Raw genomic sequence first — 20,888 nt, 5'->3', positions numbered from 1 at the left:
TTTGTTATGTCTAGAGTGGACTTCTGTAATATACTGTATACTGGAATTAGTTAATCATCATTGTCTGCTTTCCACTCACTCTTCATCCAGTCATGCTGTGGTTGAAGCTTATTTTGAAAGGGGGCCATACACAAATCTAAACAATTACTAAGAATGACTAACACAACAATTATTATCCAATTATTATCTGATTCTCCCATGAATTACTGAATACTGAATAAGTCCGGTAACTTATACAGTTTGCTTTTTGGTCTGATATTAGACTAGACTTTATTAAGATAGCATCTCCACTTCAGTCTTAGTGACTAAAGTACAAACCTTCTTTGTGGTACAAACCCCAGTGATACCTGATTGCTAAGTACAACAAACTAGACTCCTGAATCTTACTTCCTATAATATGTAAATCAAGAGAAAACAGTGTTTAAAAAAAAGAAGAAGAAGAAGGAAAGAAGCAGTTCAGCCTTTATATATGATAATAATGGATTGGATTTATATAACACTTTTCAAGGCATCCAAAGCGCTTTACAATGCCACTATTCATTCACTCTCGCATTCACACACTGGTGCAGGCAAGCTACAGTTGTAGCCACAGCTGCCCTGGGGCAAACTGACAGAAGCGGGGCTGCCATATCGCGCCATCGGCCCCTCTGGCCAACACCAGTAGGCGAAGTGTCTTGCCCAAGAACACAATGACCAGGACAGAGACCCCGGGGATCGAACCGGCGACCTTCCGGTTACAGATGCGCTTCCCAACCCCCTGAGCCCCTGAGTTATATGATAACAAATTTATGTATTTACATGATAGAACACTTAATACAAACCACACTAACAAACACTGGGCCTAAAGAGACTTCTCCTCTATAACAGAAAGAGTATAGCAGGGTTTGGAGGTTTGGGCCAAGTTGCTGTCAGGAGAGTAATATAGAAACCCGAACTTTTAAACAGCAGGATGTCATGGAGGAGCCAATCAGCAGCAAACACATTGATAGGAAAGCCCAAGAATTAAGCCATTCAGAACAGAGCCATTGATACAGAGGGAAGCCTGCAGAAGGATCTTCAAAGATCCTCAAATTGAACGATGTCACACTCTTACAAAAGATTTGGATAAAAACCGCAATAAAGGACACACGCTACGTCACATATGACCCAGATGCAACAATGCAAAAATGTACAGATTTGAGAAACTGAGTCTTCCCATCATGTGGGTTCTAATAAGAAGCACCTCTTTTACTCATTCCAGCACTCATTTATAGAATATTTCAAGAGAAGGGTTAAAGTCCCTCCTCTGGCATATTGTTTAACTGATTGCACAACAAGAGTTCAGGTCATGGGAGCTTACACACCGTTTAACGCCCAACACCGGCTAAACAGGACCGACAAGCATATAACTGAAGAAGGTGAGAGCAACTGACATGTCTTTCAAACTTGTAACAATGGCCTATTTTTGTGCACATAGTGTACAGCTTACAATGTTACTACTTTTGAGGTAGTTGATTATGGAAGACAGAAGAAGAAACATAAAAATGTGCATGCAGTCTCATGTTTGTGCATGAAACATGTCTGACTCACAGTGTCTTTCCATACCCAAGTGTTCAGTAATGGTTCGACGTGTGGCAGTAGTTGGAGCAGGCTGTTCTGGTTTGGCCTGTATCAAGATCTGTGTGGATGAGGGGCTCGAGCCTGTCTGCTTTGAAAGCAGTGATGACATTGGCGGCATGTGGAATTTTAGAGTAAGTGGGGGCACAACCACATTACAAAGTTTGATGATTGTTCTTGCTGTTGTTGAATCCTGTTATTACTGTATATGGAGAAAGGGTTTCGCTTGTCCACAACAATCATTATAAACACTGCATTAAAGTGTAGAATAGTTGCAGAGAGATGTTTTTACCTGCTTTGCTCTTGTTTTCATGTGTGTCAACAGGAGACACCTGAGCCAGATCGAACCAGCATCTACCGGTCCTTGGTGGTCAATACCTCCAAAGAAATGATGTGCTTCAGTGATTTTCCAATGCCGTCTGACTATCCCAACTTCATGCATAACTCACAGCTTCTGCAGTACTTCAGGCTCTATGCTGAACACTTTGACCTGCTTAGATACATTAACTTTCAGGTAGATGGCATCTCATCAGCTCAAGTATTCTATGAAAGCAGTGTTGTTGATATTAATGTATATTTTTCTGTGAATGTGGGCATGCACACCTCAGACCACAGTGAGGAGTGTTTTGCAAAGGCCGGATTTCTCTCTATCCGGCCAATGGGAAGTAGTGACCATAAACAAGAACGGACAGGAAGAGAGGCACATCTTTGATGCCATTCTGGTGTGCTCAGGTCACTACACCCATCCAACATTACCAATGTCTGACTTTCAAGGTAAATAAATGGACATCATAGAGTAATAGTATTTAAATCATGACATTCTTGGAAAAAATGTTTTCCTTGTGACTGTAGCAAAATCTGTATTCCTCCAGGGTATGAAACCTTTTCTGGCAGGTGTCTTCACAGCTGGGAATATAAAGATGCAGATGCCTTCACAGGAAAAAGGGTGGTGGTGGTCGGCATTGGCAATTCTGGAGGTGATATTGCTGTGGAGATTAGCAGATCGGCCGAGAAGGTGAAATGCAAACGTTTGGTTTGTCACGGAGGTACAGGACTGAGAGAGATGATCAAATGTCGACTGTACCGCTTTTGTATCGACAGACCTTTCTCAGTACACGTCAAGGGGCCTGGGTGATCGGCAGGATGTCCACCAATGGCTTTCCTCTCGACATGGCAGTAATCAAACGGATTAACAATGTCCTCTTCCAATTGCTCCCCAAGACTTTGGTCAACTGGGCAGCAGAGAGAGCACTGAACAATAAATATGACCACATATTGTATGGTCTAAAACCCAAACACAGGTAATGTACGTGCTTTTGAAATAGTCGTCACAAATTCACGAAACTTTAAAAAAGACAGCGCAATCCCCTCAAACCTGAAAGACACTTACAATTGTAATTCCTACCTAATAAAGACGAAAATTAATCAGAATTATTTCTATATTGTTTCTTGTCTGACATACGTCTTTCTCGAGTTTTACTCATAATTTCATCAGTACCAGCATGGCATGAGCGGACAATTAGACAACAGCATCTGTAGCAACAGAGACTTCACTACTTTGCTTCTTTCACAGACTTATGGAGAGAAAGCTTATGATCAATGACGATCTCCCAGGCCGAATCCTTCAGGGGGCAATAGTCATGAAGCACAATCTGGAAGGGTTCAAGGACTCTAGAGTTGTATTTGAAGATGGCACGGTGGAGGAGAACATTGACGCCGTGGTATTTTGCACAGGTTACATTGGAAAGTTCCCATTCCTACCATCAACTCTGTCAGAGGGACCATATGAAGAGGTGACACTGTACAAGTAAGTTCATGGTGGACAGAGTGGATCACTGACTTGCATGGGTATCCTCTCAAATGTAAAGTCTAGAGATTAAAGTTTGAATCATACATGATACTTTTTTTTTTCGGGGGGGGGGGGTTGGTGCTGCAGGCAACTTTTACAGTGCTATCATATTAAAATTCTTAAAGTACCGCCACATAGTTTTATCTTTCATGTTTTAGGAGAGCGTTTCCTCCATCGCTGCAACCTCCCACGCTGGCCATCATGGGACTTTTCCAAGTAAAAGGTCCAATCATGCCTACAGTGGAAATGCAGGCTCGCTGGGCTGTTAAGGTCTTTTTAGGTAAACTCTTCAAACAAACACACAAGCTTACACGGGGTTTGGGGAAATAGTAGCTGAAACATCATATCTTTAAGGTCAGAGTCGTCTTCCAACCAAACAGAAAATGCTGGATGTCATTGAGTCTGAGAGGAGGAGAAACATGCAAAGGTAGACATCATTTCTGAAAGTTATTAAATGGCCCTGGTCGATTACTTATTCCCATTAAGTCCTGTTAATGACACAAGAAAATATTTCTTTCTCAGCTATCCCTGTCCACGGCAGGCTGTTCTACAGGTTGATTACATCCCATATCTGGATTTTATGGCTGGGGAAGTGAGTTCACTTTAGCTATAAATAAAATTTTCAACATTAATCATAGACAAATCCTTCATAACAGATTTTTATTCACAGGTAGGTGTTCGACCAAAACTCCTGAGGCTTTTTCTGAGAGACCCTGTGCTCTGGGCAAAGGTCTTCTTTGGTCCCTGCACACCTTATCAATATCGTCTTAGTGGGCCTGGAAATTGGTCTGGTGCCAGACAAGCTATCTTCACTCAGTGGGAGCGGGTTTCTCAACCGTTCAGAACCAGAGAAATACCAGACAACACCAGTAAATTTGGCTTGTGTTCTCCGCTGATGCTCACATTCACAGGAACTGTAATAATAGTCGTGCTTTTTTCTAAAGGCAAGATCGTTACGACCCTGGAAGCTGCTACTGAGATGCTGAACAAAAGCACAGTTTTTCTGAGGGAGTTGTGGTTCAGTTTACCACAGAATCCTGATATGTAATGTAGACTTAATTAACATAACAACAATTTTAACAACAAAATTATTTAACATGGATTAAAGAGGAAAGAAAACAGGTCTGTGAATAACAGAAAATCTGTTTGTGTATTCATTTCCTGCTGGCCTGCAGGGAAAGAGGAGATAAATTGGGAGTCTCCTTTTCTTGTCGTAGTGTAAAAATCATGTGCTGCAATTATGTAATATTATACAGTTGTAAAGGTACCTTCGAGTTCCAAAGGTCTGCATAATCTTCACACTGAGGCCTGCAAATGCAAAGTGATTCTTAAAAACTATGTGGTTCAAACAAATGGACGGAAGTCTGAAATAAAAGAGGAAATTAAGTTTATATGTGCAAGGCTCATGTCAGAGAAAATGATAACCAACTGCAGAAGATTTTGTTAATGAAATGTTCAGTGATACATAACAGTGCATTATGTGTATTTTGATTGACTCCTTAATATGTCAAATAGCCTGCAGTTCATAACAAGGTCCACGGGGTGTAGATTTGTCACCAAATGCATATCTAAATTTAGATGCACCATCAGATATCTTTGTTTGCTTTGACAGTTTTACTTTAGATTATACCTTTAGGTTTCTGTTAACTAAAAAAAATGAACCTTTAGTTTGACCTCATTGGGTACTGATGATGATAGCAGTGTGTGCCATTTAAAATATGTGAAAATGTACAAATGCACCATTTTCTACCTGCAGTTCTTCTTGTCTAACACTCATGAAAAAAGCAAATAAAGACATTGCCTAAAATACTGAAAAAAATGTTTTCATTTATATAAAACTGTGTTCTTTCGTGGTTCAGGATATGAACACTCACTCCTGGAAAAAAATATTTTCATTTGCATTGGTTCTTTTGACAGACTTGAGCCTAAAACTGAAAAAATATGTCATAAAATGCAGCTTTTGTTTCAGGCTTTTTTTTTTTTTTAGGATATGAAAAATATGAATATGATATAAATATGAAAGATAATTAACAAAACCAAAAACTTAAATAGGCAGACCAATAAAAGAGGTCAACTCAATAAACTAAACTCAAAATAACAACTAACAAAACATCAAACAAACACAAGACAAACTGACTTCCTGAAATGACAGGAGGGATTTTAAATACTAGCTTAGCTAAATCATATGACACACACGGGGGGGATGACTGCCATATAACCAGCAAACACAAAACTGTTAAACAAACTCCAAACACCCCCCAGGCAATGAAGCATGTGGTTTAGTCCACTGAGGCTGTCATCAGTACTTCAGATCCCCCAGCCCTTTATCATACCTTTTGCCAGCCAGGAAGGAGAAGCCAAACCCCCAGGTAGCTCAAACAAAGAAAGATGTAACACAAAACAGAACTTTGACCTTACAGTGTTGATATGTGTGCACCCCATATTAACATTGGAAGGTGTGATGGAAAAAAAAAACTAATTTAATAAGGAAACAGTATATTTGAAAATAAGTGTAGTGACTGCAAAGTAAACTAAAGTGAAGCAACTAGTGGTGAGGTGTGGAGCTTACCATGTGTGGCTTGCCATCACAGGCCCTAAACAGAAAACCCAGCGTTTTCTGTTTATGGAGAACAATGCAACCAGGCCCTGTAGTGTGTTATGTGTGTGTTGTCATTCATCTACAGTCTCAAGAAGTTAAAACTGCTGACCTCCCAAAAACATCCATGGTTAACCTGGGACCTCCCAAAAACTGCTAAATTAGAGCTAATCCAAAAGAACTAAGTCCAAAAGGGCAAGTAAGGAGATACAATCATCTATCTTGCTTAAGGTTGAGTTGGCATATTGTAACTCCAGTGTGTCTGTTGAAGCTCCAGTGAGGAGTAGATTATGGTTTGCAGAGTTAATGCTAAAGAAAACCACTTACTTAAAATCTGATGCCCCCGTGCACAAAGGCCCTCCCACTGGAATTTAAATTATTGCTGTTACTCAAAGACACTGACTTGAGCTCATAACAATGCTTTATTTGGCCACTTGAGCATTAATAAGACATATAAATTAATAATAATATATTTCCTATGGGCCTGGATTGAAGTCAGATGTTATATTTTCATACTTGTCACATATGTCACATAACCATGTGATTCCTCCTGTACCTCCTACTAGTACTACTATTACTTCGTTTGGGGAACTTTTTGAGAAACTAATTGTAGACTGTGTATTGAAAAGGCTGCATTTCTCATTGCAAAGTCCAGAAAACTTCAATACAGAAAATTTGGGGCTTAAATACGGTTTATATTAGTACAAAGAAGCAGATCTGGGGTGTTTGTTTAATTACAAAAAAGAAAAAAGTATAAGTTTTTGTATAATTTCGGTCTTTATTTATTAACTTGGTTTATTGACTCTTGTTCTGCTCAATGATCAGCCTGCTTTGTCTGTTAAAATATAACTGATTACTTAAACAGGAGGACAGGAATCCATTCTTCCTCTCTCCCTGTGAAGAAGAGGTAAGGCTGACATATCTTTAGTTTGTGGTGATTTTATTTTTATTTGCTAATGTCCTTAACTTTGTAAGAAACTTTTTAATGGGGCGCCTCTGTCAGTGCGCCACAGGGCGGCTGTGGCTACAATGTAGCTTGCCATCACCGGTGTGTGGATGTGTGTGTGAATGGGTGGATGATTGAATGTGTAAAGCGCTTTGGGGTCCTTAGGGACTAGTAAAGTGCTATACAAATACAGGCCATTTACCATAATGAGCTGGTATTTCATTAATGTACTTTTTAAAATTGTGTTTGTTAAAGTTCCAGGGAAAAGAAAATCCTCTGAATTGAGAGCTAACACCATCAGTCTCAAAACATAAAATCGTTGACAGACTTGTTACAGCATGAAAATCACTGGAGGAACCCCTTTTTTGCCACTAATGTTATTAATCTGTGTTTTACAAGTGAAATTAGGTCTGTTTACTCCAAACACTTAGGTATTAGACCAAATCACAGCACCATTGCTAAGGACAAGTAAAACTAATTGGATTCATTTTTGGAGGAAAACTGAAGAAAATGTAAATGTGCAGCTTTTCAAAGTAAGATGTCATTTCAGTCTCATTCAGCACTTCTCTGCGTGCTGCTGAATTTAATGTAATTATCCTTGATTGACTCAAGTAATGAAAAAAAGGCACACTCACATGCAAGTTAGCAACTCCGAAACAATGGGTGTGAAACAGTCATGCTATAAACATAAAACTCAACCATTTTTCAAACTGCAAACGTCTGTAACAGATCAGCTAGCTGTGCAAGCATGGTTCAGAGAGTGGCAGTGATTGGTGCAGGACCCTCGGGACTGACGAGCATCAAAGGCTGTCTGGATGAAGGTCTGGAGCCCACATGCTTTGAAAGCAGTGATGACATTGGAGGTCTTTGGAGATTTAAGGTGGGAAACAATGGGGTTTTTTGGGGGGATATAAGTGAGAGCATATTGAAGTGAAGCTTAACATTCAAATTGTTGAATCATTTCTTGCAAGGTTTACTGTTTTTGAATACAGACACGTAAATGGAAGTTCAAAATTTAGAAAAGAAATTGTAAAAAACAAAAAATGTAAAAAACGAGCTTTTGAAAAGAGTTGAAAAATTAGTTGCTTTAAATTCTTGAATCATGTATTTCAAACAACCTTTGTTGGGAATATGTGACAAAAAAGATCTGCAGTGCTATTTTTTCTGTAGTGACACACACAGAGATGCAGTTTTGCTGAGAATGACTTGTGTGACTGAGTGAGGCGGAGGGCTGCAACGTTAAAGCAGAGATCCCAGAAAATGTACTGGCTGGTGTAACATGGATCAAGTGTTAAAATGAAGAGCAGTTCAGTCATTTTGATACTGAAGAGAAGTGCAGAATCTGTTCCCAGCTGTTTTGTGGTTTTAACAAAAGCTACATTACTAAAGTAGCTTTGTAAAATGTAAATTCCCTAATTCACTGCTCATACATCAATTCAAAGTTTAAAATAAACAATTTAAATTTCACTGGAGTGAAGGAGAGAGATGGTATCAAAGTTGGAGAGAGTGGGCAACTATCCCACAGAAACGTGTGAAAATAGAGAAGACACATCCAGGGATTAAGAGACCCGTAAGACCCTGACAGAGTTTTGAAATATACTTAAAGTCAGAGTTTAAATAGAAGCAAAGTTGCATTGTTTTTTGTCTTTATGTTCTCCTCCTTCAGGAGAAGCCAGAGCCGGGGCGGGCCAACATCTATAAGTCAGTGATCATCAACAGCTCCAAAGAGATGATGTCTTTCAGCGACTTCCCGCCTCCTGCTGACCTCCCTAACAACATGCATCACTCTGAGGTCCTGCTGTATCTGCGTCTGTATGCTCAGACGTTCAACCTGCTGCCACACATACGCTTCCAGGTCGGTGATCTTCATAAAGAAGAAAAAACAATAATTATAGTGTCTGCTTTATAGCACAGGCGTAATGATGTCTTAATAATGTCTTGCCGGTAAATGTTGCAGATGAATGTCAGTGAAGAATATTTATCAGTGTCTGTGTTTGTGTCAGACTACTGTAATCAGCGTGAGGCAGACGACAAATTTTGAAGTGACGGGTCAGTGGGAGGTGGAGACGGAGAGCAGAGAGGGTCAGAGGGAGACCCGTGTTTTTGATGCCGTGATGGTTTGCACTGGACATTTCACCCAGCCTCACCTGCCACTCAGAGACTTCCCCGGTAAATTTAAGAAATGCAGCAGCTGCTCTTGCTCCAACACAACAGATGTCACACACTGTGTTGTGTGTTAATGTTTCAATGGTGGTTGAAATGACTGACAAATATATATATTTAGCGACAAATTCAGTATATTTTTTTTTAATCATTCCAGGTATTGAGAGTTTCCGAGGCAAATATTTCCACAGTTGGGAATACGGCAGTGCTGAGGGTCTGGAGGGGAAAAGGGTGGTGGTCATTGGGATTGGGAACTCTGGTGGTGATATTGCTGTGGATGTCAGCAGGGTTGCGGAGAAGGTAAGCTGCTGTGCTATATTTCTTTACTTCTATGTTGTATTCAAAAAGAACAGTGATGTTTATGAATATGAAAGCACTGTATTCTTAAAGGAATATAACTCGTGAATCTGAAACCTCCTTGTGCTGACATGACCTGCAGGTGTATCTCAGTACCAGAAGTGGAGCATGGGTTCTTGGCCGTGTAGGGCCAGGGGGACTTCCACTAGATGTTGTCGGGAGTTCTCGAATGGACGCACTGATACGAAAGCTCTTCCCCTCATGGACCAACACAATGTTGGAGAAGAAGCTGAATCAAGCGCTGGACCACAAACTATATGGCCTGAAACCGAAACATGGGTAAAAGCATGGTCAAACGTTTGATTTAAAAATACATCATCATAACCGAGAACTTCAAAAATTATGTGTTAAATGTTCCAAAGGAATTGTAACAAAAGGTAAATGCAAAACTAAAGTATATATTTGTTAAAAGAGCGTGAATCTGAAACACACATGGTGTAATGTGCAGCATGTTTATGGTCTAAACAAAGTTTTTTATGTATGTGACTTGATATCTTGCCATGACTACTGTATGTTTGCACCAGGTATTTGTGTCTAACTGCCTTGGTCACTAACATAGCTCCTGTAAAACTGTATTCAGCTTTTTTGCACAGATTCCTGTAGTGAATGATGACTTGCCGGCTCGTATCATCTCAGGTCGTGTTGCAGTGAAACCAAACGTGAGGGAGTTCTGTGGGTCTAGTGTGGTCTTTGTTGATGGAAGCACCATAGACAAGGTGTTTATCACTTCAACAACTATTCTGTTCAGGTGAAAAATATAGGATATCCTAGTAGTAATTCTTGGACTGTCTCTTTTCATTTGGTTTTATTTTTGAAATGATGTAAAGGGGATTTAAATGCACATGTTCATCTAATCCCAGGGTTGTTTGTCTGTCATACAGGTGGATGTGGTTGTGTTTGCCACAGGGTACAACTACAGCTTTCCTTTCCTGCCCTCAGCTCTACAGGCTAAATGTGGTTACAGGCTGCAGCTCTACAAACATGTGTTCCCTCCTGCACTGACCTCACCAACACTGGCAGTGGTGGGCTTCATACATGGCTTTGGTGCTATTAACCCTCTGGCTGAGATGCAGGCTCGTTGGGCTACAAGAGTGTTTAAAGGTAAAACATAAAAAGGTATAGGAGAATATTTTGATTGTGCAAAGTCATGGAAGGGGTTTCAGTAGGAATTCTGCGATGTATGCTTTATATTTTGAATTGAGAAAACACTAGAGCTATTAATGCAAACCTAAAGCATATGCTCCAGTGCAAAAGTAAGATCATCATGCAATAACTCTGTGTTTGAAATTGTTCTGAATTTTTCCATGACAGGTTTAACAGCCCTCCTCACAGAGGAGAACATGATGAAGGAAATTGAGAAGGACACGGCAACCATGTATCAGAAGTAGGAAATTATTTTTAAGATATATTAAAAAGCTGCTCATCTCCACCAGAATCCTTATTTTTTGTATTCTGATTAATGTTTTACAAAGTCTCTTAGCTTAGACTGGTTAATATATGCTTTTTCAGTGTCATCTGTTATTTCTTTATTTGCTTCTCTGTTAGGTTTGCATGCTCAGAACGCAACCCACTGCAAGTGGACTACATCCCTTACATGGACTCTCTGTCTGAAGAGGTGGGGGTAAGGCCAAACATACCATGGCTCTTTTTTAAGGACCCAACACTGGCACTGCAGGTTTTTTTAGGACCCTGCACACCATACCAGTACCGTCTGACTGGACCAGGAAAGTGGGCTGGAGCCCGTCAGGCTATCCTCACTCAGTGGGACCGGGTGTTTCAGCCTTTTAAGACCAGAGTGGTAACAGAACCAAAGCCAGACATCAAACATTCTTCTAAACTGAGCATAATAATGTTTCTCTCAGGTGCTGCTCTGTTGTGTTGTATCTTCTACAATAAGCTCCACTTTGTCTCTTACTTCTCTGCTTCTTCATTCCAGAGATCTCTTCAGTTAATTGCAGGGTGAATGAAGGAGATGTAGGCAGAGATTGTTTTTACAATACAGTGCATAACTTCTCAAGCTGAATAAGAAATAAAAAATATATATTAAAATTAAAATATTAAAAATGAAAAAACTGGATTTGTTAAATCTGCACAATTTATTTATTTGTTTTTTGTGGTGTGGTTTTTGGTAACTGTTGCTTTTTTGCATCATGCCTATCTACAGAAACTTGTATTTGAGTCTTTGTTTAATACTGGCAGCAGAAAATTATTTTCAATGATTAATTTTATATGGTATGGTTCAAACAAAGTTGCTAAAGTTAAACTTATGCACTCACTGGCCAGTTTGTTAGGTACAGAAAACTCAATGCATTTAAGCCTTCAGACATTGCTAAGACAACATGTTGAAGTTCAACCTGAGCATCAGAATGGAGATAAAAGTTGATTGAACTGACTGAATGTGGCTTGCGTGTGGTTGTTTGTGGCATTTCCGATATTTCAGAAACTGCTGATCTGTGGGATTTCCCCGCAAGTCACCTCCAGAGTTTTTAGAGAATGGTCCAAAAAAGAGAAAAATGTTAACCACACATTATAACTAAGGTATTCAGAAGATCATCACTGAATATACAAAAACACATTGAAGCAAAGGGGCTACAGCAGCATACCATTGTGGATGCAACAACCAGAAAACAATTCATACAAGCTCAAAAAAAATTCTCAAGATTGATATTAATATCGCTGAACAATCAAAGTGCAACAGCATGAGCTATTCAATAGATGTCAGTGATTAGCTGCTATACACAGCATGCCACGACATTTTCCTCACAGTAAAGTAAGGTGCACTAAAGTTCACCAGAAACTGAACATTAGTGCATCTTACTTGTGGAACCATAAGAAAATCTTTTATCCATAGGAATGAATAATCATTAAATATTGTTAGTACAGATAAAAGTGTCCAATCTGAAAAATTAAGACTGAGTAATACGCCCCCTGGTGGTACATACAAAAGCCTGATCCTGTGAGCCTGATCCGCAAGGTCAAGGAATCATCCACTTACAGACAAACCAATCCACACCAATACAAATCACTGCACAGATCTGTTGCTGTGCAAGTGTAGCAAAAGTCACGTGTTTAAAAAAACAAAAACCAGCCAGAACTTAAGCATGGTTGTGAATACGCACACCCAAACAGATGAAATCCCACTTAAAACACAGTACATTACAAATGCAAATTAAAAGAATTCCTTTTTTCCCCATCCTGTACTGTAGCAATCGGAATTATTGTCTGAAGGCCAAGAAAAATGCCATTATGGCTTTTGTTAACGGTTTGTTCACTTTTTTTCTATTTTAAGTTATTATAATGGGACTAGTTGACAGGAAAGAAAAAGAAGAAGGAAAGAAAAGTTGGGAAGAGAGTTAACAGAAGGAGAGGAAAGAAAAATGGAGGAGAAGAGGGATAGAGAGAAAAGACACTGGAAATCTGCTTGATCACCTGCTGAAAAAAAAGCAAAAATAAAGCAACAACCAACAAAAGCATAAGTAACAGTAAATAAGTAAAAGAAATGCTAAACTAGCGTGGACAAAGTACCCCTTGCACTTAGCCACAGAGTTAGCCTCAGTCATTGTAGTTGGACCAGAGATGGTGAGTTCAGAGTTCATTTCAGTCTCATTCTGTTTGCTCATAGTAACTCTCCTTGGACAGGTCAGCAGTCCATCCAAGGGTTTACTTGCTTTGGAATCAATGATTAGCACCCTACTTGCACAGCTCTCACTCTAGCTACTACTAGGCTGCAGGCAACACAAAAATTATTTTTTTCTTCAACGTACTAGAGGTAAGAACTTTTTATAACATTTGAGTTCATAAGTGTAGCAGAATCAAGAGTAATGTTTACAGCACTTTGTAATATATGTAGGCTACCACTCCTGCAGGCAGTAGCCTATTGGCTATCAGTGATTCCTGAGATTAGGGACAAAACAGGTTTTAATTTTCTAAAATATATTTTTTGATTTTTCAAAAACATATTTACATATAATTGTTACACAAAGTTTTGGCTGTCTCGCCATGTTTTGGTACAATCTCCCAGGTGTAACATTTTTTAATAATTTATGTTTTTGCTGGAGAAGTGCAAGGTTTTTGTCAACACCGTCAGACACAAAGAAATGCAAAAATATACATTTTAAATTAAGTTGTTTCAGCTATTTTGACTATTAGCAGCTTCTCTATTCTATTGTTTATGCACATATGTTTTCAAAGTAATTATACCACATTTAAAAGTAAGATTGTTTTGGCTTTTTATTATTAGAGTTACAGTCATACATATTTTCAGAAGCTTGTATTTAATCTCTATAAGAAACAATCATATTAAGCAGAATGCAAATTACACATTTATTGAAAAAATTATGTATTTTTATTGGAAGATCATGAGGGAGGAAAATATATGGTTCTCCAAAAGAGAAAAATAAACCAAAACTCCATATTATGGAGTTGACAAGGTGCTGACGGTGGTGACACAAATCTGACGGTGTTGACACACTAGTAGAAAACAAGATATTATTTCTTTCAAAATAACTATTAAACCTTAGCAACCTTTGTAATATCACAAGACACATAACAATTCTGTTTTTGCACATGTCAAGTTCTACATCTTAATAGTTCACCAGCAAGTAGCTACCTACTACTTGATTCCTAAAGTACTCTGTGATTGTGTGTTTAGACCCTGCTGTACTTTCTCTCCTTTTGTCTCTCTGTGCTTTCTTCTAAAACCTTCTCTTCTGCCTTTTTTCGCTTTCTTTCAGATCACTGATGTTCTTTATTTTTCTCTTTTTCACTCTATTTCTCCATCTTTCCCTTTCCTTTATGAGAAACTCTTTCTTCAACTCGGACTGGCTGTTAATTTTTTCTCTCCTTTTTTTTTGATACTCCCTGTTCCTTCTTTTTCATTCCTCTACTGACAGGTTCCCCTTTGCTATTCTAGCCTGAAATGTACCATTTTGTAATCATTATAATTTTTCTGAACCTTATGCTTTTGTACAAGATAACAGAATAAAGATCAACGCTGTCGTCATATCATCTAGGGCAGGACTAGGCAACTCCAGGCCTCAAGTGCTGGTGTCCTGCAGGTTTTAGATGTGTCCTTGATCCAACACAGCTGTTTCAAATTGCCAAATTACTAACTCAGCATGTCTTGAAATTCTCCAGAGGCCTGGTAATGAACTAATTATTTAATTCAGGTGTGCTGAGCCAGGGTAATATCTACAAAATCTAAAAACCTGCAGGACACAGGCACTCGAGGCCTGGATTTGTCTACCCCTGGTCAAGAAGAAACATCTACATCAGGTTAAAAGTCTGTTTCAGCTTTCTCTGTTTCTTCTGAAGGTAATTACTTGTTGTGTACAGCTTATTGGCTGCAGTTTCTTAACAGTAAACATTTTTGAACCAATCTGATGTCTCCTTCGCAGAGCTGCAGCATGAGTCGTCGTGTGGCAGTGATTGGTGGAGGGGCTTCAGGTCTGGCCTGTATCAAGAGCTGTTTGGATGAGGGGCTGGAGCCTGTGTGCTTCGAAAGTAGTGATGATATTGGTGGTCTGTGGAGGTTTAAGGTTGGTGCTTTCCTTTTACTAGATTAATTATGTAAGCGGTAATAAAAAGAAACATCTGGATGAGCACTTTAAAACTAATTGGGTTAATTGGCCACAGGTTTATTTAAATTGGAGATTTCTAAGTACAAAAGAAATCTAAAATTGAAACCCTTTTTAGAAAAAATGGGTGCCTATCCTCTGGACTAAAAATGTGAGGGACCATCTGGCAAACCTAATCAATGTGGAAAGGTATAAAAGCGCTACAACTTTTTTTTTTGAGTAGTGTTGCTGCCATAAATTTTTAAAATTACACTAAACACAGCAGAACATCTCAGCATCTCAATTTTAATTTTGAAAATCATCAGGTACAAGAGCCAAACTAAAACTGACTGGGAAAAAAAACAGCCGATGTCTAAAGAAAATCTCAAAAACCTCCAGAAAGCCTGGAGAAGCAGCAAAGACCACTTTATAAAATTATGTCTGGTTCCTTTCAAGCAAAATATAAATGGATGGCTCAAGATTTTTGCACAATACTGTAGATATTATTGAAGTAATTAAGTCTCCAACAGCAAGTGTTATATGAAGTATATGTCACCTTATGCACTATAAAGTAGTTTTATCAATAATACAGCAGACTATATAGATAGATAGATTTATACTCTAAAATAAATGGCGTGAAAAACAAAGTACAATATTTGCAGTAGATGTGTAATAACATAGATATAAATGAACTACAAATGTAATAAAACTGTGCTCAAGCCTATGACGAGCATTGAAAGAGTAATGGTGCTTCAGCTCAATTATCTTTTTTAAAATTTTCCCCCCTTTAGGAGAATCCAGAGCCAGACAGGGCCAGCATCTACCACTCTGTCATCATCAACACCTCAAAGGAGATGATGTGTTTCAGTGACTTTCCCATCCCTGCACACTTCCCAAACTTCATGCACAACTCCCTCATCATGGACTACTTTCGGCTGTATGCTGACCACTTCCAGCTCACCAAGCACATACGCTTTAATGTAAGAATGCTTTATGTCTGAAATGGTAAATTGTATCACATAATTAAAAAATAAATAATTTAAATTAAATCCTAATTACTCCAACATTAATTTCATAGAAAAAAAATACTTTGTTCTGTCCCCTGTGTCTGTCTTTCTGTTTTCCAGACCAACGTCTTGCAGGTGAAGCAGAAATCAAATTTTTCTCATTCAGGCGAGTGGGTTGTTGAAACAGAGAACAAGGATGGCAAGAAGGAGAAACACAGTTTTGAAGCTGTGATGATCTGTATTGGACATCACTGCAACCCCAATATGCCTCTTCATGACTTTCCAGGTAACCCTTGCCCTACAAGCTATCAACATTCAATTCAATGCCAGTTTGGGAGTGAGTGGATGAAAACAGGACAAAGAAATGCTGTGGAAGTGAGCCAGAGATTAATAATAACTAATAATTAAATCCAGAGAGGTGTATTAACACATAGTAAGCAAAAAAGATGACTGACGAAGAAACACACAATGCATCGGTGGAATCCCTGAGAATCCTAGACCTATTGCAGTATAACTAAGGGAGGATTTTGGGTCACCTGATCCAACTATATACTCCATCAAAAGGAACGTTATTCTTATCTTATAGTTCACTCAAGGGGCAGAACTAATCAACCTTCAACAAAGCATGAGTGAAACTTTTGTGTGCCTTCAAATATAGATCAGTCTTTTTATAGCAGAAGTATTGAAACATTGTGTCTACCCACCGTAAGTCTGTCTTATTTTCTTCAGGCATTGACACTTTCACGGGGAAGTATTTCCACAGCAGAGACTACAAGACTCCCGAGGAGTGGAGGAATAAAAAGGTCGTGGTGATTGGAATTGGAAACTCTGGAGGAGACATAGCAGTGGAACTGAGTAGAGTCACCAAGCAGGTTGGAATGAGTTGGTCGCATCATTAGAGTAAGAATGTGTCTGAACTGTTTGAGTATTTAACATTCTTAGTGATGAAAATAATTTCACGTGAAGTTTCACCATTCTCACAGTTTTAGGCTGAATACAGTTTAAATACTACACAAGCAGTGACCTGTGACGCATGGATGTGGACATTAAAGAAGACGTAACAGCAAAACTTGCTAATTTTTTTTTTTTTTTTTTTTTTTTCCTTCTTTCAAGCTTTACCTGAGCACTCGAAGGGGAGCATGGATTCTGAACAGAGTCTGGGACAATGGGATTCCCGTTGACTTGTTTTCTAACAGGGTGACAGGTTTCCTAAGAAAAAATCTTCCCTTTGGTGTTCTCTGTAGTCTGAGAGAGAGCCGGCTCAACAAAAAATTTGATCACGCTCTGTACAACCTAAAGCCAAGGCACAGGTACAGTATTCTACTAATACATTACATTTTACAATGTAATTTGTGTCTGGATTGTTTCATGTCTGAATTTGTTTTGTTTGACTTTTTTTCAGGGTGTTCAGCCAACATCCCACAGTGAATGATGACCTTCCCAACCGCATCCTCTCTGGAACAGTTCAGGTGAAACCCAACATCCGCAGATTTCAAGGTTCCAGTGTGGAGTTTGATGATGGCAGTGTAGTGGAAGATGTTGACCTGGTGGTAGGTCTGGAATTACATACTTTTCTTCACCTTCATAGAGATCAGTGAAATTGACTTTTGACTAACATGGACCGCTGTCTTTCAGGTGTTTGCTACAGGATACCAGTTTTCCTTTCCATTCCTGGCTTCACAGGTGGTCTCTGTGTCTAACAACAAAGCATCTCTGTACAAATATGTGTTTCCTCCTGAGCTCGAACGCCCGACTCTGGCTATCATTGGTCTAGTGCAGCCCCTGGGAGCCATTATGCCCATCTCTGAGATGCAGGCCAGATGGGCTACACGTGTCTTCAAAGGTAAAAATGACTTTTTCTTTAACACAGCTTTTTCTCATCACTCAGGATTTTAGAATTTTTATAGAGTTGTTATTTTTTACTACAGTAAACAGCTTTGTCCCCTTTCAAACAGGCTGCATAAAGCTTCCTCCATCAGCTGCCATGCTAAAAGATATTCAGTGTAAGCAGGAGGCCATGGCTCAAAGGTAATGAAGTGGATTTACTCAGCTTTATAGAAACCTATGTTTAAGATCTGCATCTTCATATGTTCAACTCAAACTTTTTTAGGTATGTCACCAGTCAGAGACACACCATCCAGGTGGACTATGTCAGCTACATGGATGAAATGGCAGAGCTAGTGGGAGTTCAACCCAACATCCCAAGGATGCTGCTGACTGACCCCAGGCTGGGAATGAATGTGCTCTTTGGTCCCTGCACGCCGTACCAGTATCGTCTCAGGGGGCCAGGAAAGTGGGCTGGAGCCCGCCAGGCCATCCTCACTCAGTGGGAGAGAGTGACTCAACCTATGCAGACCAGGCAATGCGATGACCCCAAACCCAGGAGATCATATAAGTGGCCTCTGCTTCTGTCGGCTTCTGCTTTGTCCTTCACTGTCTATGTTAAAAGGAACAACCTTCCAGCTTTCCTTCAGGATCCCACTGCTTTGCTATACAGGCTTAAAATATGATGAAATTGAAAATCCAGAACTGATCAGTTTTAACTTTGTGCACAGGCAATGAAAGTTTAATCAGTTTACTTGGCTGAAGTCAGCCAGGCCATCCTCACATAGTGAGAATGAATGGTTCGACTTCTAATGACCACAGTGGCACGAGGACCACAGTAGACCTTCTAATAGTATAATAGTACTAATGTTAACGAAGAGGCTGCATTAGACTGTTTTTAACAATGAAAGACATGAGTTTTTAAAATATACATTCTGGATTTGTTTAACTCTGCACTAGAATCTGAACAGAAGTGTTTCTGCAGCTTTCTTAAAATTTTGTTTTTTAATTTTATTTTCTGGCAAATAACTCAGCCAACAATCTGTGGTCGTTCCAGTAGCCAGTAATGAAATTTTCCAATAAAATTTCTAATAAATCATTTCCATAAGTCTACATGTTTTCTACAGTTACTTTATGGCTACTTGTGGCTTTTGCTTAGAGTGTCAAGCTTAAGAGTCCATGATTTTCTTTCTTCTTTTAAAGTATTTATTATTTTTAGGGCTCAAAGATTTGTGTCATGTTTAGAGGCAGGACTCACGCCCACGGCTGAATACAGTGCATTTATTCACAGTCAACAGAAAAAACACCGTTCAAAAAATATCTTAGCAGTTGGAAGGTCCAGTCTCCACAAGGCTTCCTTTTAGATGCAGACTAAGTAACTTTGTCACACCAGAGTCAGCTCACCACTCGATATCTCACAATTTTTAAATGCTGTGCACAGGGACAGACCAGTTAACGTATCTTCACAATTAACCCAAAAAATAGGAGCAGGAGCAACGCTTCATTTACCGCTTTCAAGGCAACAATCCAGCAAAGACTGATCCACTGCTCCTTCCTTACGAAGCTGCCCAAACGAGATCATCAGAGCAGGTGTGTTACTGCCACCAGGTGTGTGTCTGAAACTTGGTCCCCACAATGCAAAAAGGCCAGTACACGCACGCACACACGCGCGCGTGCACATAAATGCACACAAACAGGGAAAATGAGAGAATGGAGACACAGACTAAAACACAACAATTGGCAGGTTGAACGCTGAGGACTTGCGGTACCCTGACATTTTTTTAACAGTTAAAGGTTGATTTAATAATGCATGAAAACATACACAAGCATATCAGTGCTGTTTGACAGTGTTTCATTAGAAGTAGCAAAGTAAGTAAGAAAAAATAAATATTTAAGCAGTGTCACTGCGGTATTTGAATATCCTGTTTCATCAGCACGAAATGTCCCTGCTTCCTTAAAATCCTTTACTTACCTCTCAGCTGGTCCAACATATAACAAAGCTTGATGCTGCTTGACGTTTGTTGCTGAATTTTCAGTTGAAACTGGTATCGACATAAATGACTGCTTGGAAAAACTTTCAGTTGCCACTGTAGAATTCAGCTTGTGGCACATAATTTGAAGAGGGAATTGATGCTGCTTCACTTTGTCTGGCTGTTTCTGAAATTTAGGGTCATGCGTTTCATGGTGGAAAGCTGAACCGGGTCATTTTGAAACAGTCACGTCTGACATTGGACGTTGGACTTTAACAACTCAAAAACAAAACCAAGCTTTTCATTTCAAGACCCTGGGTAGTCAGTCCCACTTTTCCTCTGATACAAAGACATCATATCTCTATCATATAACCTGTTAGGTATAGGGCTCTATGAAAGGTGCCGCTCCTTGACTTTAGCCCACAGAAAACCCTAAAAATGTAACCGTTTCATTTGAGTCCAGAACATTTCGTATCCTTTTTTTCTTTTTTAACACAAAGTCTTTAGACTTACAGAAGTAAACATATATTAGTATGACATTTTTACAATGAGGCTTGCTTCTTTATGCAGAAAAAGATCTTGACTGAGCTTGTAAATTCACACTGACGTTATACACGGTTGGATTTCTGTAAATAAATAACCAGAACAAACCACTGATCACACCGGTTGGCTGGCAGCGGGATCCGTGCCTTCTAAAGACAAACACAGCATGTAGTATCTCCGGATGACTGTTAAATGCAGCATGTAACATGATGTTTTTCATGTTACATGCTTTGGAAATTGAGTGCAAAACACAACAAAAGGAAAAATTCATGAACACAAAATAAAAAATAAATCTTAATGTAGTTATTTTATCTTGTTTTCTTCCTCTTTTGTAATAGAATATATCTCCTTTTGTGCTCTTGCGCTTTGTGAACTATTATTTTTCTATTTTTATAGGTGTGTTGTGCACATCAGTCCTGCCATGCAGAGGCGTTGTCTGTTTGCTTTTCCCTCGGTCTTATTCCGACGCCACAGTGAATCAA

The 20,888-nt window shown here is 39.2% G+C and overlaps 3 protein-coding genes across 5 annotated transcripts; all 3 read left to right on the top strand.

Moving 5' to 3' along the window:
* The first annotated feature begins 1,230 nt into the window (after nucleotides 1–1,230).
* On the top strand, nucleotides 1,231–5,232 carry LOC146361995 (flavin-containing monooxygenase 5-like). Its single transcript, XM_084922527.1, has 11 exons — nucleotides 1,231–1,397; nucleotides 1,590–1,730; nucleotides 1,922–2,110; nucleotides 2,205–2,370; nucleotides 2,469–2,611; nucleotides 2,698–2,897; nucleotides 3,170–3,403; nucleotides 3,604–3,725; nucleotides 3,800–3,872; nucleotides 3,968–4,037; nucleotides 4,116–5,232. Exons 2-11 carry the CDS (start codon nucleotides 1,599–1,601, stop codon nucleotides 4,491–4,493), a joined length of 1,707 nt encoding a protein of 568 aa, XP_084778653.1. The 5' UTR covers nucleotides 1,231–1,397; nucleotides 1,590–1,598; the 3' UTR covers nucleotides 4,494–5,232.
* A 2,476-nt stretch (nucleotides 5,233–7,708) lies between these two features.
* LOC146361994 (flavin-containing monooxygenase 5-like) lies at nucleotides 7,709–11,493 on the top strand. The gene is made up of 9 exons (XM_084921704.1): nucleotides 7,709–7,867; nucleotides 8,654–8,842; nucleotides 8,991–9,156; nucleotides 9,308–9,450; nucleotides 9,590–9,786; nucleotides 10,088–10,223; nucleotides 10,389–10,608; nucleotides 10,819–10,891; nucleotides 11,053–11,493. The coding sequence occupies exons 1-9, from the start codon at nucleotides 7,736–7,738 to the stop codon at nucleotides 11,468–11,470; spliced, it is 1,674 nt and encodes a 557-aa protein (XP_084777830.1). The 5' UTR covers nucleotides 7,709–7,735; the 3' UTR covers nucleotides 11,471–11,493.
* A 1,701-nt stretch (nucleotides 11,494–13,194) lies between these two features.
* Nucleotides 13,195–19,000, top strand: LOC146361993 (flavin-containing monooxygenase 5-like). 3 transcript variants are annotated; one of them, XM_084922482.1, is made up of 10 exons: nucleotides 13,195–13,276; nucleotides 14,904–15,044; nucleotides 15,854–16,042; nucleotides 16,190–16,355; nucleotides 16,799–16,941; nucleotides 17,183–17,379; nucleotides 17,472–17,619; nucleotides 17,705–17,912; nucleotides 18,025–18,097; nucleotides 18,180–19,000. In XM_084922482.1, the coding sequence occupies exons 2-10, from the start codon at nucleotides 14,913–14,915 to the stop codon at nucleotides 18,577–18,579; spliced, it is 1,656 nt and encodes a 551-aa protein (XP_084778608.1). In that variant the 5' UTR covers nucleotides 13,195–13,276; nucleotides 14,904–14,912; the 3' UTR covers nucleotides 18,580–19,000. The 3 variants fall into 3 exon arrangements, with proteins under 3 accessions (XP_084778608.1, XP_084778607.1, XP_084778609.1); XM_084922481.1 differs by lacking the exon at nucleotides 13,195–13,276 and adding an exon at nucleotides 14,668–14,820; XM_084922483.1 differs by lacking the exon at nucleotides 13,195–13,276 and adding an exon at nucleotides 14,669–14,781.
* The last annotated feature ends 1,888 nt before the right edge of the window (nucleotides 19,001–20,888 follow it).

Source organism: Perissodus microlepis, chromosome 23 (genome assembly GCF_051167445.1).
Source record: "Perissodus microlepis isolate ML-2025 ecotype Zambia chromosome 23, ASM5116744v1, whole genome shotgun sequence".
NCBI classification, from domain to species: Eukaryota; Metazoa; Chordata; class Actinopteri; order Cichliformes; family Cichlidae; genus Perissodus; species Perissodus microlepis.
This window is presented reverse-complemented; position numbering and strand designations above follow the sequence as displayed.

Bases quoted from the DNA above. Each gene is read 5' to 3' on its own strand.
- LOC146361995 (XM_084922527.1), top strand. From the start codon at position 1,599: ATGGTTCGACGTGTGGCAGTAGTTGGAGCAGGCTGTTCTGGTTTGGCC. The intron at 2,612-2,697 runs GTGAAATGCAAA...TTGTATCGACAG, and splicing joins TTAGCAGATCGGCCGAGAAG to ACCTTTCTCAGTACACGTCA. The intron at 3,726-3,799 runs GTAAACTCTTCA...CATATCTTTAAG, and splicing joins GGCTGTTAAGGTCTTTTTAG to GTCAGAGTCGTCTTCCAACC.
- LOC146361994 (XM_084921704.1), top strand. From the start codon at position 7,736: ATGGTTCAGAGAGTGGCAGTGATTGGTGCAGGACCCTCGGGACTGACG. The intron at 7,868-8,653 runs GTGGGAAACAAT...CTCCTCCTTCAG, and splicing joins GAGGTCTTTGGAGATTTAAG to GAGAAGCCAGAGCCGGGGCG. The intron at 9,451-9,589 runs GTAAGCTGCTGT...CATGACCTGCAG, and splicing joins TCAGCAGGGTTGCGGAGAAG to GTGTATCTCAGTACCAGAAG.
- LOC146361993 (XM_084922482.1), top strand. From the start codon at position 14,913: ATGAGTCGTCGTGTGGCAGTGATTGGTGGAGGGGCTTCAGGTCTGGCC. The intron at 16,942-17,182 runs GTTGGAATGAGT...CCTTCTTTCAAG, and splicing joins TGAGTAGAGTCACCAAGCAG to CTTTACCTGAGCACTCGAAG. The intron at 17,380-17,471 runs GTACAGTATTCT...ACTTTTTTTCAG, and splicing joins AACCTAAAGCCAAGGCACAG to GGTGTTCAGCCAACATCCCA.